We start from the raw sequence: 16,649 nt of genomic DNA, 5'->3' as shown, positions 1-16,649 counted from the left end.
CAGGTATTTGTGGAAATTTCATATTGCAGACTGTGTATCTGTTCACATGTTTGACGTTTAGATTGTTTCCAGTTTTTGACTGTTATAAAAAGGTTGATATGAAGATCCATGTATAAGTTTTTGTGTGGACTATTTTTTTCTGTGGGTAAATACCTAGGAGTAGAATTGCTGGAGTGTATGACAGACTTCTTTAATTTTATGAGAAAAAGCCAACTGTTTTACATAGTGTTCATACCATTTTATAGTCACACAGTCAATGTTTAAGTGTTTCACTTATTTTACATCTTTATCAAAAGTTTCTATTGTCAATCTTTTAAATCTAAGCCTCTCTTTTGAGCATACAGTGATATTGTGATTTTAATTTGCATTTCCCTGGTGACTAATAATGTTGAGTACTTTTTCATGTGATTATTGGCCATTTCTATGTCTTTGATGACATTTCTTTTCTATTTTTTTTGTTTGTTTTTTTATTGTTTGGTATGTTTATGCTTTTTCATAGTGTTCATGGGGTTCTCAAGGCAAGAATACTGAAGTGGTTTGCTATTCCCTTCTCCAGTGGACCTAAACTATGGGAAAGTCTGAAAGAGATGGGAATACCAGACCACCTGACCTGCCTCTTGAGAAATCTGTATGCAGGTCAGGAAGTAACAGTTAGAACTGGACATGGTACAACAGACTGGTTCCAAATAGGAAAAGGAGTACGTCAAGGCTGTATATTATCACCCTGCTTATTTAACTTATATGCAGAGTACATCATGAGAAACTCTGGGCTGGATGAAGCACAAGTTGGAATCAAGATTGCCTGGAGAAATATCAATAACCTCAGACATGCAGATGACACAACCCTTATGGCAGAAAGCTAAGAAGAACTAAAGAGCCTCTTGATGAAAGTGAAAGAGGAGAGTGAAAAAGTTGGCTTAAAGCTCAACATTCAGAAAACTAAGATCATGGCATCTGGTCTCATTACTTCATGGCAAATAGATGGGGAAACAGTGTAAGACTTTATTTTCTTTGGCTCCAAAATCACTGCAGATGGTGACTGCAGCCATGAAATTAAAAGACGCTTGCTCCTTAGAAGAAAAGCTATGACCAACCTAGACAGCATATTAAAAAGCACAAACATTCCTTTGCCAACAAAGGTCCTTCTAGTCAAGGCTATGGTTTTTCCAGTAGTCATATATGAGTATGAGAGTTGGACTATAAAGAAAGCTGAGTGCTGAAGAACTGATGCTTTTGAACTGTGGTGTTGGAGAAGACTCTTGAGAGTTCCTTGGACTGCAAGGAGATCCAACCAGTCCATCCTAAAGGAGATCCGTCCTGAGTGTTCATTGGAAGGCCTGATATTGAAGCTGAAACTCCAGTACTTTGGCCACCTGATACGAAGAACTGACTCATTAGGAAAGACCCTGATGCTGGGAATGATTGAAGGTGGGAGGAGAAGGGGATGACAGAGAATGAGATGGTTGGATGGCATCACCGACTCAATGGATATGAGTTTGGATAAACTCCAGGAGTTGGTGATGGACAGGGAGGCCTGATGTGCTACAGTCCATGGGGTTGCAAAGGGTTGGATATGACTGAGCAGCTAAACTGAACTGAACTTATATTTGTGCTATTATCATTTAGTTTTAAGAAATATTCACATTTTCTGATTTCACATTGTTTGTCCGAAATATGTGTAACAAATATTCTCTCCAATTCTGTAATTTGTTTTTCCTTAACTGTGTTCATGAAGTGCAGAAGTTACTTTTTTTTTTTTCCCGCTTTTATGGGACACTTTTTCTGTCTTGTGAAGTCTTTGTTTACTCCATTTTTTCCTGTTAGTTTTATAGTTTTGGCTTTTACATTTAGGTTTATGACCCATTTAAATGGTTACGTTTTGTGTGTGGTCTCAGTCAGTTCAGTCGCTCACTCGTGTCCGATTCTTTGTGACCCCATGAATCGCTGCATGCCAGGCCTCCCTGTCCATCACCATCTCCCGGAGTTCACTCAAACTCACGTGCATCGAGTCGGTGATGCCATCCAGCCATCTCATCCTCTGTCATCCCCTTCTCCTCCTGCCCCCAATCCCTCCCAGCATCAGAGTCTTTTCTTGTGAGTCAACTCTTCTCATGAGGTGGCCAAAGTACTGGAGTTTCAGCTTGAGCATCATTCCTTCCAAAGAAATCCCAGGGCTGATCTCCTTCAGAATGGACTGGTTGGATCTCCTTGCAGTCCAAGGGACTCTCAAGAGTCTTCTCCAACACCACAGTTGAAAAGCATCAATTCTTCGGCACTCAGCTTTCTTCACAGTCCAACTCTCACATCCATACATGACCACAGGAAAAACCATAGCCTTGACTAGACAGACTTTTGTTGGCAAAGTAATGTCTCTGCTTTTGAATATGCTATCTAGGTTGGTCATAACTTTCCTTCCAAGGAGTAAGCGTCTTTTAATTTCATGACTGCCGTCACCATCTGCAGTTATTTTGGAGCCCCCCAAAATAAAGTCTGACACTGTTTCCACTGTTTCCCCATCTATTTCCCATGAAGTGATGGGACCAGATGTGCGTGTGGTCTCAGGTAGGGGTAATTTTTTTTTTTAAGTGCATATAAAAGTATCCTAACACCATTTTCTGGAAAGACTATCCTTTACACGTTCTTTGACATCTTTGTTAAAAAATAGATCATATGTGTGTGAGTAAATTTCTGAATTCTCTCTCCAGCAGTATCTATGTTTTTATCCTTATATCAATAACACACTGTTGGTTATTGTAGCTTTCTAATATATATTAAATTCAGGCAGTATAAGTTCTCAAAATTCTGAATTTATTTTTTAAGATGATTTTGAATACTCTCTAATTTACAGTCCTGTATAAATTTCAGAGTCAGCTTGCCAATTTCTACCTAAAAAAGGTATTTTGATTGAAATTTCACTGAGTGGTTTTGGAAGAACTGAACTCTTCGTAAAATAATCTTCCAGTTTATGAATATGGTATCTCTCTTTACTTATTTAGGACTTTATTACTGTGTATCAGCTATATTTTATAATATTTAATTAATATTTTGTAATATTTATTAACCTCATATCCTGTAACTTTGCTATATTGACTTATTGGTTCTGATAACTTTAATATTGATTTTTTAGGATTTTTAACATGTACAGTTCTATTGTGTGAGGAAAAATAGTTATACTTTTACCTTCCAACCAGTATGACTTTTTCCTTGCCTTATTGCATTGTCTAGGACCTTCTTTACAATGTTGAATAAAAAGTGTGACATTGGACATCCCTGCCTTCTGCCAGATATTAGGGGAGAATTATTTAGTCATTTATCATTTAACATCTTAGATGTTAGCTGTATATTTTTCATGTATTACATGCTTAGAGGAACATGGGTATTTAGAAGCAGGTGAAGTAAATGAGAAGAAGACTGGCAAAGAGGTTGGAGGAGAAATAGGTCTGGGAGTCTTAAGAGTCAAGTTAGGAGAGAGTTTCAAAAACAAGAGAAGAATTGGTCAGAGGGATAGCAGTAGCTTTAGAAACTGGATTTTTTTTTTTTAAATTATTTAAATACTTCTATGAGAGGAACCAGGAGACACAGGTTTGATCCCTGGGTCGGGAACATCCCCTGGAGGAGGAAATGGCAACCCACTCCAGTACTCTTGCCTGGAGAATCCCATGGAGGGAGGATCCTGGTAGACTACAGTCCATGGGGTCGCAAAGAGTCAGACACAACTGAGCAACTTCAGTCACTCACTATGTTCATTTTCATTCAGCTCAAAGTATTTTCTGATTTCCCCTCTGATTTTTTCTTTGGCTCATGTGTTAATTTGTAAGAATGGTTCTAAAATTTCCAAATATTTAGGAATTTTTCAGATATCTTTCTGTTACTGATTTCTCATTTCTGTTTTACTGGTGTCATACTGTGTATGATTTTAGTTATTTTAAATTGGTTGAGACTTGTGTTATGGCCCAGAATTCACTCTATCTAGTGAATACCCTGTCTCCTGTTGGAAAGAATGTGTATTCTGTTTTTGTTGAGTGGACATTTATAAATATCATTTGGGTCAAGTTAGTTGATAGTATTGTCAATTTTTCTGTATCTTTACTGATTTTTTTCCTATCATTTGCTGAGAGAATGTTGTAATATCCATGCACAACTGTGAATGTCTATTAACTCCTTTTAGTTTTTGGTTCATTTTATCCAGAGCTCTTTTATTAAGTCTATATGCTTTATGATTGTTTTCTTGATTAATTGACCTGTTTATCATTATGAAATATTCCTCTTTATCCCTCAGAATTATTTCTTGTTCTGAAGTCTATTTTCTTGATATTAATATAGCTTCTTAAATTAATGTAACTTCTGCTTTCTTATGGTTAGTGTTTGTATGCATATATTTTATCCATCCTTTTAATTTTGCCTGTTTTTTTTCACTGTGCCATGTGGCTTGCTACATCTTAGTTCCCAGACCAGGAATTAAATCTGTGCCCTTGACAGTGAAAGCGCAGAGTTGTAACCACTAGACCACCAGAGAATTCCCTGTCCTTGCATTTCAATTAGAATTATTATAAGATCCCTTCGTATTCACGGAGACTGTTCATTTTTAGTCTGTTCTACTCTGTTTGCTTCATTTTAGAAGCATACTATATTGCTGTATCTTTAAGAGGTTTTTTTTTTTTTGATATGTAACTGTTCATTTTAGGTATTTTTCACTTCTAGAAGTTTCAATTAATTCTTTTTTATGTTCTTGTCTCCTTATAATATTTTCATTTTCCTTTAAGTATTTGAACAAATTAATGATATTTATAATGACTGCTTTAAAATCTTTGTTAATTCCAGCATGTCATTGTTGGGCTTGTCTCTATTGATGGATTCTTCCTCCGTTCACCCCCATTTGTCATGGGTCACATTATCTTGTTTTATTAGCATTGTAGTAATTTTTTATTGGGAGCCTAACATTGTACATTTTACATTTTTGAGTGGTGGAGTTTACTGTAATCTTTACTGTAGTCTTTACTGTTGGATTTTGTTCTCAGAAGTAGTTAATTTCAGATCATCTTGATTCTTTTTGAGGCTTATTTTAAGCATTTCAGAGTGTATGTGGAGTAGCCTTTACTATAAGGGTAGTCTAATCTTACTACTAATACATGACCTTTCTTTGATTGCTAGCTATTAAGTGTCCAGTGTTCTCAACTAGGTTGTGGTGATAACTCGAATGATCTGGGAATTTTTTTGGCTTACAGCTTCCCAATAATGGTTCTTTTCCTGGCAGTTGGTCTTTGCCTACTTCAAAGCATTTTGCTTGATAGATGCACAGGTTCTTGCTCAGCAGGACATTCAAAGGGAATGTTATACAGATTTCTGTATTTCATTCCTTATGCAGCTTCTTTTAGTGTGGTAGTCTTGCTCTGCAAATTCTAGTCACCTTGACATTGAATGCCAATGTCTCTCTTCAACTCATCTACCTTCCCAGGTACAGTGTGAGTATCCTTTCCCTTCACTGCTGTGTGGAAATTATCTCCAGGTAGAAAGTCTAATTATCTTCAACTTTTTTTTTTTTTTTTTTGTCTTTTTCCAAGGAATGGCAGTCCTATCTGCCTGTGGTCCAATATCTGAAAATAGTTATTACATTTCTCCCAGTTTTCTAGCTTATTTACAAAAGGAAAGTAAGTCTCAGAATTTATTCCCTCCAGACAGAAGCAAAAGTCTCACAAATTTTATTTAAGTAAAATTTAAAATTTTATTTAAGTAAAATTTAAAATTTAAGTAAAATTTACAGTTCATTATACCATGAAGTCCACCACTTTAAAGTGTACATTTTTAGCATTTTTCTTTTTTCATTTACTGACAAAGTTGTGTAAGGATTACCCCTTTCTAATTCTGGAGCATTCTCATCCCCGTAAAAAGTAACCTGGTGCCCATTAGCAGTGACTCCCCATTTCTCCCTCCCTCCAGGCACTGGAAACCACTAATCTACTTTCTACCTCTATGGATTTGATTTTTCTAGGCATTTCGTGTAAATGGGATCATATAATATGTGGCCCTTTTTTGTCTGGGTTCTTGCACTTAGCATGTTTCCATATAGACGTGTGGTTACATGTGTCAGTGCTTCATTTCTCTTAATGGCTGAATAATATTCCATTATATGGATGTACCACACTCTGTGTATCCAACAGGTTTATTTTAAGCTTCCTTTTAGCTGGATATGAAATAGGGCCATTTCCTGGCTCTGTGATTGGGTATTCACAAGGTAAAAGTCATCTGTTTATGTGTTGAAGAACATCTGTCACCGATACTGAGAACAAAATATTTTTCTGCCCGGGCCTCATCGAGAGAAGTACTATGGGTATAACATCATCTTTCCAGTCACTGGTAGAGTGCACTTCATGAACATCATGGCCAACTGCACCAAGTCTGCCAGTCTCATCATGGATGTAGGGCAGAAGTAAATACAGGGTCAGGAAAAACATATCTGTGAAAAAGTAACTGAATTGACTCATATGTAGGCAGTCTGCATTTAGGTTCCAAAATTTCTGTGACATAGATTATGATAGCAAAATTTATTTTATTTTAAAAAATTGCATCTAAGTTTACATTTAATGTAAATATTTAAAAGTTGATGCGGCCAAATATCCAATTCAGCAAGTGTTTTCTCCCGCTGAACAAAATATGAAACAACAACAAAATCTCAGTAAAGCGCCCATTATGTTAGATGACTTAACGTTTTTCTCTTTTTTACCTTCTAAGGGAAACTGTGAGACACTTTACGTATTTGGGGTTCCCAACTACATGCCAGAAGAAATTTGGGGGCATTTAGAATAATATATATGTAACCATTTTTCTAGTGATAGCTTTATTTCAGTACTAGTTTTAATAGATGATAACAAGTCATATTATCTGCATATGAAATAAGAATACTAGGGAGAGGAAAGAATGGAGATAGGTACCTCCCACTCATTTGAGAGGAGAGAATCAGTTCATTAAAACAGTGTCTATGAGAAAAAAGACGATGTGCCTTCCTACAGCTGTTAGTCTCTTCTTGGATGTTCTCTTCAGCCCTGTTCTATAATGGAAAGAGTATGTTATGTCCAGATCAAATGTATCAGAAGTACATTGAGGGTCATGCTTAAGAAGCAGTTGGGAGTTTTTTGGAGAACTTAGGAGTAATGAGAGACTTAAGGGGTTTTAAGTTTCATAAGCAGGAGGAAAAGGGGATGACAGAGGATGAGATGGTTGGATGGCATCACCGACTCAGTGGACATGAGTTTGAGTGAACTCCAGGAGTTGGTGATGGACAGGGAGGCCTGGTGGGCTGCAGTCGATGGGGTCGCAAAGAGTCAGCCATGACTGAGCAACTGAACTGAACTGAACTGAAAACAACATATTCTGATCAACTGAAACTTGAGAAAATTGACTTCATGCAAGTTATTGAGCCCTTAGAGGAACAGAGATATGACTGAGAACTAGTCTTTACCTGCAGAAACTTACTACTTAGTGCAGAAGTTGAACTTGTGAACAGTTTTCTTTGGGACTTCTGATTAAATGGCAAAGACAAGATATTTCTGTTCTAAAATTATATTTCTTTTCCTAGTAGAAATAAGAGAAAAGAGGGGATGGGAAACCATTATGAATGAAAATAGGATTTAAACAGAAACCAAAACAAAAAAGAAAACTGAGGAAAATAATGTCAGATATAGTGGCAATAAGACACAGTGAATGAAGATGGCAAAGTTGCATTCAATTTAGATCTCTCTGTGTCTCATGCAGCTTTGAGAAGGACAAGGGAGGAGACAAAGCAGACCCAGCAATTGTTTGTTCAAAGTGAAGAGAAGAGGCATTAAAACATTCCAAAACCCTGGGCTGAAAACATCACTACAAGCTCTGCAGACTTCTTACTCATTCTAAATGTGAGAACATGGGTTAAGGACAGAGGCATGGTGTTAAGTTAGAGAGCTTTGTGGGTTCTTCCCAGAAACTGCAGTGACAAAGTACTTGCTCTTTCATCTTTTTAGCAAATTTCTAGATTCAAGTGATTTCCATTAAAATATATATATATATATATATATATTAGTAATTAGAAAGGAGCCTTTGAGGCTATGCTGATAGAGTACTTTTTGAAGGAAGGAAGTAACATAAACAAGCAGAATATTTACAGAAAAATTGTGTGAAGAAGCAGAAGAAAATTACAAACACACATCTCCATTAGTTTGAAACCTTAAATAAAACATGATATCTTCAGGAACTCAAATAAATGTATTGTTGTTCAGTCACAGTCATGCCCGATTCTTTGCAACCCCATGGACTGTAGTATGCCAGGCTTCCCTGTCCTTCACCATCACCCAGTTTGCTCAAACTCTTGTCCATTGAATCGGTGGTGCCATTCAATCATTTCTTCCTCTGTCGTCCCCTTCTCCTCCTGCCTTCAATCTCTCCCAGCATAAGGGTCTTTTCTAATGAGTTGGCTCTTTGCATCAGGTGGCCAAAGTATTGTAGCTTCATTCAAAAGCAATAATAAGACAATAGACTTGAAAACTATCAGTGGTCTGGGAAGAAGAAAAAGAGATGTGAAAAATAAAACCATTACAGAAAGAAAAGTTATGTCAGAGTGGCAAACAGAGGACAGCAAAACAAACGGGACAAAAACATTCAGTTCAGTTCAGTTCGGTCACTCAGTCGTGTCCGACTATTTGCGACCCCATGAGTCACAGCATGCCAGGCCTCCCTGTCCATCACCAACTCTGGAGTTCACTCAGACTCACGTCCATCGAGTCAGTGATGCCACTGAGCCATCTCATCCTCTGTCGTCCCCTTCTCCTCCTGCCCCCAATCCCTCCCAGCATCAGAGTCCCTTCCAGTGAGTCAACTCTTTGCATGAGGTGGCCAAAGTACTGGAGTTTCAGCTTCAGCGTAATTCCCTCCAAAGAAATTCCAGGGCTGATCTCCTTCAGACTGGACTGGTTGGATCTCGTTGCAGTCCAAGGGACTCTCAAGAGTCTTCTCCAACACCACAGTTCAAAAGCATCAATTCTTTGGCGCTCAGCCTTCTTCACAGTCCAACTCTCACATCCATACATGACCACTGGAAAAACCATAGCCTTGGCTAGATGGACCTTAGTCGGCAAAGTAATGTCTCTGCTTTTGAATATGCTATCTAAGTTGCTCACAACTTTTCTTCCAAGGAGTAAGCGTCTTTTAATTTCATGGCTGCAGTCACCATCTGCAGTGATTTTGGAGCCCCCAAAAACAAAGTCTGACACTGTTTCCACTGTTTCCCCATCTATTTCCCATGAAGTAATGGGACCAGATGCCATGATCTTCGTTTTCTGAATGTTGAGCTTTAAGCCAACTTTTTCACTCTCCTCTTTCACTTTCATCAAGAGGCTTTTAGTTTCTTTTCACTTTCTCCCATAAGGGTGGTGTCATCGGCATATCTGAGGTTATTGATATTTCTCCCGGCAATCTTGATTCCAGCTTGTGCTTCTTCCAGTCCAGCGTTTCTCATGATGTACTCTGCATAGAAGTTAAATAAGCAGGGTGACAATATACAGCCCTGACGTACTCCTTTTCCTATTTGGATCCAATCTGTTGTTCCATGTCCAGTTCTAACTGTTGCTTCCTCACCTGCATACAGATTTCTCAAGAGGCAGGTCAGGTGGTCTGGTATTCCCATCTCTTTCAGAATTTTCCACAGTTTATTGTGATCCACACAGTCAAAGGCCTTGGCATAGTCAATAAAGCAGAAATAGATGTTTTTCTGGAACTCTCTTGCTTTTTCCATCATCCAGTGGATGTTGGCAATTTGATCTCTGGTTCCTCTGCCTTTTCTAAAATCAGCTTGAACATCAGGAAGTTCACAGTTCACGTACTGCTGAAGCCTGGCTTGGAGAATTTTGAGCATTACTTTACTAGCATGTGAGATGAGTGGAATTGTGTGGTAGTTTGAGCATTCTTTGGCATTGTGTTTCTTTGGGATTGGAATGAAAACTAACCTTTTCCAGTCCTGTGGCCACTACTGAGTTTTCCAAGTTTGCTGGCATATTGAGTGCAGCACTTTCACAGCATCCTTTTTCAGGATTTGAAAGAGCTCAACTGGAATTCCATCACCTCTACTAGCTTTGTTCGTAGTGATGTTTTCTAAGGCCCACTTGACTTCACATTCCAGGATGTCTGGCTCTAGGTGAGTGATCACACCATCGTGATTATCTGGGTCGTGAAGATCTATTTTGTACAGTTCTTCTGTGTATTCTTGCCACCTCTTCTTAATGTCTCCTGCTTCTGTTAGGTCCATACCATTTCTGTCCTTTATCGAGCCCATCTTTGCATGAAATGTTCCCTTGGCATCTCTAATTTTCTTGAAGAGATCTCTAGTCTTTCCCAGTAAACATTAACAGAAGTAAATGAAAAACATTCCTGAAATAAAACCTCCAACAATTAATGAACTGTATTACCTGTGAACCCTTACTGAAAAAAAATGATTCAGTAACTTAATCTAACTAAGCAAGCAATGAATCAGAGTGGAAAATCCAGAAATAAAGCTGCCATGTTAGGAAAGAAATTATGGTCAGGAAGCAAGGTGAGAGTGTTATAAATCTTCGCAGTGTAAAAAATACTATAATTGGAGTAGGAAGGGAAAGTGAGACTCAAAAAATATGTCTATTCTTTGAAAGATAAATGAAGCTCTAGATTTTTAGGACATTATTTCATGTTGTTGTCAGGAGCTCAGCTGAGCTGTCAGGGATCAGAGTAGCTGATTAAAGCAACAGGGCGAAAATGAAAGAGTGAAGCCTTGATTACTTGCTGTAGAGAAAATGTCTATGCCCTGCCCCCTGTTCTGTTTCCCTAGGGTACAGCACCCCACTGGGAAGTTGAGTGAATCAGCAGACATGGGAGTCAGCTAACAGTTGAGGGAGCCCCTGGTATTGGAGGAGATTGAGATTTGCTGGATATAGTCATAGCAAGAGAAGTATCTTCAAGGGCTCCTCCTCCTCCCAGAAGGAGGCCTTGGCAGAAATAGATGGCAGCTGAAGAGGACTCTGTGCCCACAGATAGAGAGATCTTCGAATGCAAATAAGTGAAGAGCATGACCTTCCAGGGGGCCTTGCTCTCAGAGACTGCCAGGCACTGGCCTTGCACCAAGTCTGGAGTGTGTAGGATGACTTTCCCCAGCACCTGCTGGGTGAAGCCTTTGTCATGGCCTGTGGTCAGGCCTGAAAAATGCATGTAGGTTTGTAACCAAGAACAGGACAGTTACAAAGATAATTAGTAATAAAACTAAAATCTGGTGTTTATCTAGATAGGAGATGGAAAATTACTAGTTACTACAATATAAGTATGTGAGCTGAAAGCTTGCTGGGTTTGTTCAGCTTTGTATTCCCAGACCTATCACAGTGCTTAGCATATTATAGATACTCTGAAATATTGGTAGGTTAGATTATGAACATCGTCTAATGAACTACATATTGTGCCTAAAAAATGGAAAAATGCCAGGTATAACAGGTATTTCAGAACTGATACTAGATATGATCTGTCTAAAGGCAAAATGTATTTTTGAGTCATAGAAAATTGCTTTATAATGGGGATTAATACAATGATCAAGAAAGTTCTGTTCTTGAATAAAACATGTAATTTTGAACAAATTATTCATGAACAAAACATCAGAGTTCATAGGGCAGAAAATAGTATGAAATATCCACTCAGTAAGTTTTTATTGAAGATTTACCATGTTCCACAATGTTTTAGTTCTCTTTGCTGCTGCCGCTAGGTCGCTTCAGTTGTGTCCGACTCTGTGTGACCCCGTAGACAGCAGCCCATCAGGCTCCCCTGTCTCTGGGATTCTCCAGGCAAGAACACTGGAGTAGGTTGCCATTTTCTTCTCCAATGCATGAGAGTGAAAAGTGAAGTCGCTCAGTCGTGTCCGACTCCTAGGCGACCCCATGGACTGTAGCCTACCAGGCTCCTTTAGATTAACAATAAATTCACTAAAACAGTCAAAAGTAGTTGTTTACTAATCTGCCAGTTTCTTCCTGAAGTTTAAATGAAAATTAAGTGTAAGAATGACCAGGAAGCTTTTTGAGAAGAGAAGTAATAAAACAAGTAGTGTGACAAAGTTGCTCATCAACACTCGGTAAATGAAGTTACTGCGTGAAGTTGATCTAATGTTTTCTGAAAGCAAGGATTTTTTTTTTAACTTGAATGCTCTGGTTATAAAAAAAGAATAGATTTCCAATAGTGTTATTATAAAATATCAAATTATTAGAGTTAATCCATGCATCTCTGTAACTACTTTCTTGAATCCTGTCACATACACTGACCTAGACTGCTAAATTAAAGATAGTTGTGAATGGTTTCCTGAGTGATTAAGTTTTGCATAACTGCTCTGTCATTTGGGTTGTGCTATTTAAAAAAATTACCCTTTCCAAAAATCCTTTAAAATTGTAATTTTGTATGTCTAATTGGAGGTATTGGAGGTGTTAACTGTTTACTTCTTTTAGATTCTAGACTTAGGATGCTCCTAATGTTAAAAGTTGTTGTTTGTTTTTTATTTTAATTTTAGGAATTTAGCTTTCATCAGTCTACAGTCAGTTGTGAAGTCAATAAGTTGCTTTTCTTAATAGCCCTGTGCTAACTAGCTATGTAACTTAAGTACCTGTGATAATGGTACTGCTCTGCCCCAGGTTTCGTGACACACTGTTGAGTGTATGATTTTCAGATTGTTTTCTTTAGAACTCAGGGTTCTAGAGGTGCTTTGGGAACTTTTCAATATTTAATTTTCATTTCATTTTACATATACATCTTAAACTACTTTTAAAAGCCTGTGATTTAAAAACAATAGACATGTACATTCAAACTTTTAATACAATAGAGACAACTGATGTGTTCAACAAGTTAACTCTTTTCAGAACTCAGAATAAAGCTTTTCCTGCTTTTTCCATGAACTGGAACTTCTTAGAAAAGTGGTGTAACTAGGAATGTTGGGATTCTGGGCTTGTTGCTTTAAATTTCTGGCCAAGAGTATATTCTAACAGAGCCTAATGAGAATTGACCAAACCCATGATTTGTATTTCTCTGTATTTGTCTTCTGATACTGTATATAAAGGAGCAAAACACTGCATCTTAAAACTATTTAGCCCAGTAGGCATTGTGTGGTTAATCTTGTTTATAATCTTTTGAGGTTTTTTGACTACACACAACTGTAAAACAGTATGCAGACATCTGAAAGTGGGACCCTTTTCTGTTTGGTGATATACTGACAGAGACAGACAGGAGAGAAGGGGTGACTGGTCAATACATCACATTTTCTAAATAAATAATACTAATAGAAAGGGATGAAAGAGATGGGAATACCAGACCACCTGACCTGCCTCTTGAGAAATCTGTATGCAGGTCAGGAAGCAACAGTTAGAACTGGACATGGAACAACAGACTGGTTCCAAATAGGAAAAGGAGTACGTCAAGGCTGTATATTGTCACCCTGCTTGTTTAACTTCTATGCAGAGTACATCATGAGAAACTCTGGGCTGGATGAAGCACAAGCTGGAATCAAGATTGCCGGGAGAAATATCACTAACCTCAGATATGCCGATGACACCACCCTTATGGCAGAAAGTGGAGAACTAAAGAGCCTCTTGATGAAAGTGAAAGAGGAGAGTGAAAAAGTTGGCTTAAAGCTCAACATTCAGAAAAGGAAGATCATGGCATCCGGTCCCATCACTTCATGGGAAATAGATGGGGAAACAGTGGAAACAGTGTCAGACTTTGTTTTTGGGGGCTCCAAAATCACTGCAGATGGTGACTGCAGCCATGAAATTAAAAGACGCTTACTCCTTGGAAGAAAAGTTATGAGCAACTTAGATAGCATATTCAAAAGCAGACATTACTTTGCCGACTAAGGTCCGTCTAGTCAAGGCTATGGTTTCTCCTGTGGTCCTGTATGGATGTGAGAGTTGGACTGTGAAGAAGGCTGAGCGCCAAAGAATTGATGCTTTTGAACTGTGGTGTTGGAGAAGACTCTTGAGAGTCCCTTGGACTGCAATGAGATCCAACCAGTCCAGTCTGAAGGAGATCAGCCCTGGGACTTCTTTGGAAGGAATGATGCTAAAGCTGAAACTCCAGTACTTTGGCCACCTCATGCAAAGAGTTGACTCATTGGAAGAGACTCTGATGCTGGGAGGGATTGGGGGCAGGAGGAGAAGGGGACAACAGAGAATGAGATGGCTCGATGGCATCACTGACTCGATGGACGTGAGTCTGAGTGAACTCCGGGAGTTGGTGATGGACAGGGAGGCCTGGCATGCTGTGACTCATGGGGTCGCAAAGAGTCGGACATGACTGAGTGACTAAACTGAACTGAATAGAAAGGTGTTAATAATTGTCTAGATCTTTTGCTGAAATTAATTATGAAATAAAGTTCTCCATGTTTGATTCTGGAAATCACAGCAGTCTTAATTAGACTTGAGGTATCATAGAGGCATGAAATGCTTAGGGTCTAACTTTCCAGCTCTGCTTGGGCTGGTCCTAGGGTTTGGGGAAAGTCACTTAATCTTTTATAGCTTCAGCTTATTGCTCCACTTCCTTCACAAAATCACTTTGCAAAGTTAGTTTAACTGAAGTTTATTTAAAAAGTATTAAATGTTTTATAAACTTTTAAGTGTTATAAATAAGCAGTCACAATTTCTGATATATTTAGTTGTAATTAGCATGTTTCCTTTTTCCCCCTTCTACACATGTTTTTATATTCTTTTCCCCCCCCCCAAATATTCATTCCTTAGGGCATTACACTAGAAGAGTTTGACAGATTATCTTTCAATATGATTTTAATGAGCCCACCCTGTCAGCCCTTCACAAGGTATGTATAATACATGTTTCTCTGTTAGGAAGAATACTTTTGAAAGATTCATTAAATCAAATATACTGTAATTTCAAGCACGGACACTATAAAGTCCATTTACTGCATTTCCCTAGTCTTGAAATTTTTCATACGTAATTCTCTTTCTCTATTCAGATTTATAAGTCAGCATTAATCATGAGGAAAAGAGCAGTTAACTGCCAGATGAGCACAGTGATTTGGGCATAGTCATTGTAGGTATGGTGAGACTATGTGGTACCTCTGTAATACCTAGTGAAGATAAAATATATTTCTGACCCAAATTACCTTGAATTATTTAAATTAATCAGCATTCTGGAATATCTTCCTAACACTGATTAATCACAGTCAATTTTCATAATAAATATTCAAGTCCTAAATTACTTAACTGTAAAATTTTAAAGCTAGTCAAGAATGCATCTGTGAATTTTGCATTTCTCAAAATTGGTATGTACATTTAATAATACATACAATTAATAAAATAGTTTTTTTAAAGCTTTGTTCCAATTCACTTTCTTCTTATAAGGTATTTATTTGACTGTATTTCAGGGAATTATATTTTAGATAAAATCTTGACTAATCTATCTTCATTTAGATATTTTTAACAGTAGTATTTTTAATTAAGTAATAATGATAATAATGAAAGCCATCCAAATGTCTTACTAGATTTTGCCATGTAATTCAACAAGCTTATGGGATGTGCATTAGTATACTGTCTTTTTACAGTTGAGCAGCTGAGACATAGAAAGTTTAAGTAATTCTCTCAAGGTCATACAATTAGAAAATGTAAGGGCCAGGATTTACCAATTATTTTATATCATTCCATTTAAACACATAATGCAATTTTAAGTTTAGTAAAAATTCAAATTTAAATAAATATTCTGCTCGTGCTTAATTACCACCCAGGTTTTTATTTATTTCAAGTTTTCTAGGAAATTAATTCCTCAAGGATTTATTGTGCCTCTACATTAGAGGTATTGTTTTTAATGCTGCAGTTCTGTTACAGAACTTACAGACTGACAAATATGAATAATTACTTTGTAATGTGATTTAAGGGGATAATAAATGAATGCTGAAACTGCCATGAGAACATAGAGGAGAAAGGTGTTATATTGCTCTGTATCAGGAGGGAGGAATTCTTTCGGATGTGATGTTGGAATTGTGTCTGAAAGCAGACTGGGAATTTATCAGGGAAGGATGACTTTCCAAAAACACCTTTGTGTAGAATCAGCCTTTACATTCCAAATAAAGATTGTCCTGAGCTATGCAAAGGTGTGGCCTTTTTGACTGCCATGAGTGGGAGGCTCAGAGCAGAGTGCAGCCCCAGCACTGTGATGCCTCAGAGGTCCCTGCAGTGGGGCCCATGTCTTTCCTATGATACCATTCTTGCTCTGTATCAGCCCAGATCCAGCTGCTAATGGCCGCAGAGTCTGATTCTGCAACACAATCATTATTTGGAACTCTGAGAGGAAAGGGACTAAATGAGAAGAAACCAAGGTTTCTGAGGAATCTATACAAGTCTACTCTCCTCTCCCTTTGAGCCTCAGATCTACTGATGATTTTGGTCCTGCTATCAGGCATGAGGAGCTGATAAGTGATGTCAAGTAATTTAAGACTTTGAAGCTAATATGTGACAAGGTCTTAAATCCTAATCCTCTGTTGTTATAATTCATGCCCAATCTAGTCTTCCTTTCTGCTTGATTCTTGATCATATTGAATGTTACTTATAAGATCTAATTGCTGATCCAAATACCACCTTTTCACATGACCTGTTGACCTAGTTAGTCTAACCAAGTTGCAACAC

The 16,649-nt window shown here is 37.9% G+C and overlaps 1 protein-coding gene across 3 annotated transcripts in view; it reads left to right on the top strand.

Moving 5' to 3' along the window:
* The window catches only part of TRDMT1 (tRNA aspartic acid methyltransferase 1), a 60,423-nt gene that overhangs the window by 30,925 nt on the left and 12,849 nt on the right, over window positions 1-16,649 (top strand). For all 3 annotated transcript variants that reach the window (XM_068987496.1, XM_068987495.1, XM_068987493.1), the window contains exon 3: window positions 14,751-14,827. In XM_068987496.1, the coding sequence (XP_068843597.1) occupies window positions 14,751-14,827 (77 nt within the window). The remainder of the gene's footprint in view (window positions 1-14,750; window positions 14,828-16,649) is intronic.

The sequence above is a fragment of the Capricornis sumatraensis genome, chromosome 15 (assembly GCF_032405125.1).
Source record: "Capricornis sumatraensis isolate serow.1 chromosome 15, serow.2, whole genome shotgun sequence".
NCBI classification, from domain to species: Eukaryota; Metazoa; Chordata; class Mammalia; order Artiodactyla; family Bovidae; genus Capricornis; species Capricornis sumatraensis.
This window is presented reverse-complemented; position numbering and strand designations above follow the sequence as displayed.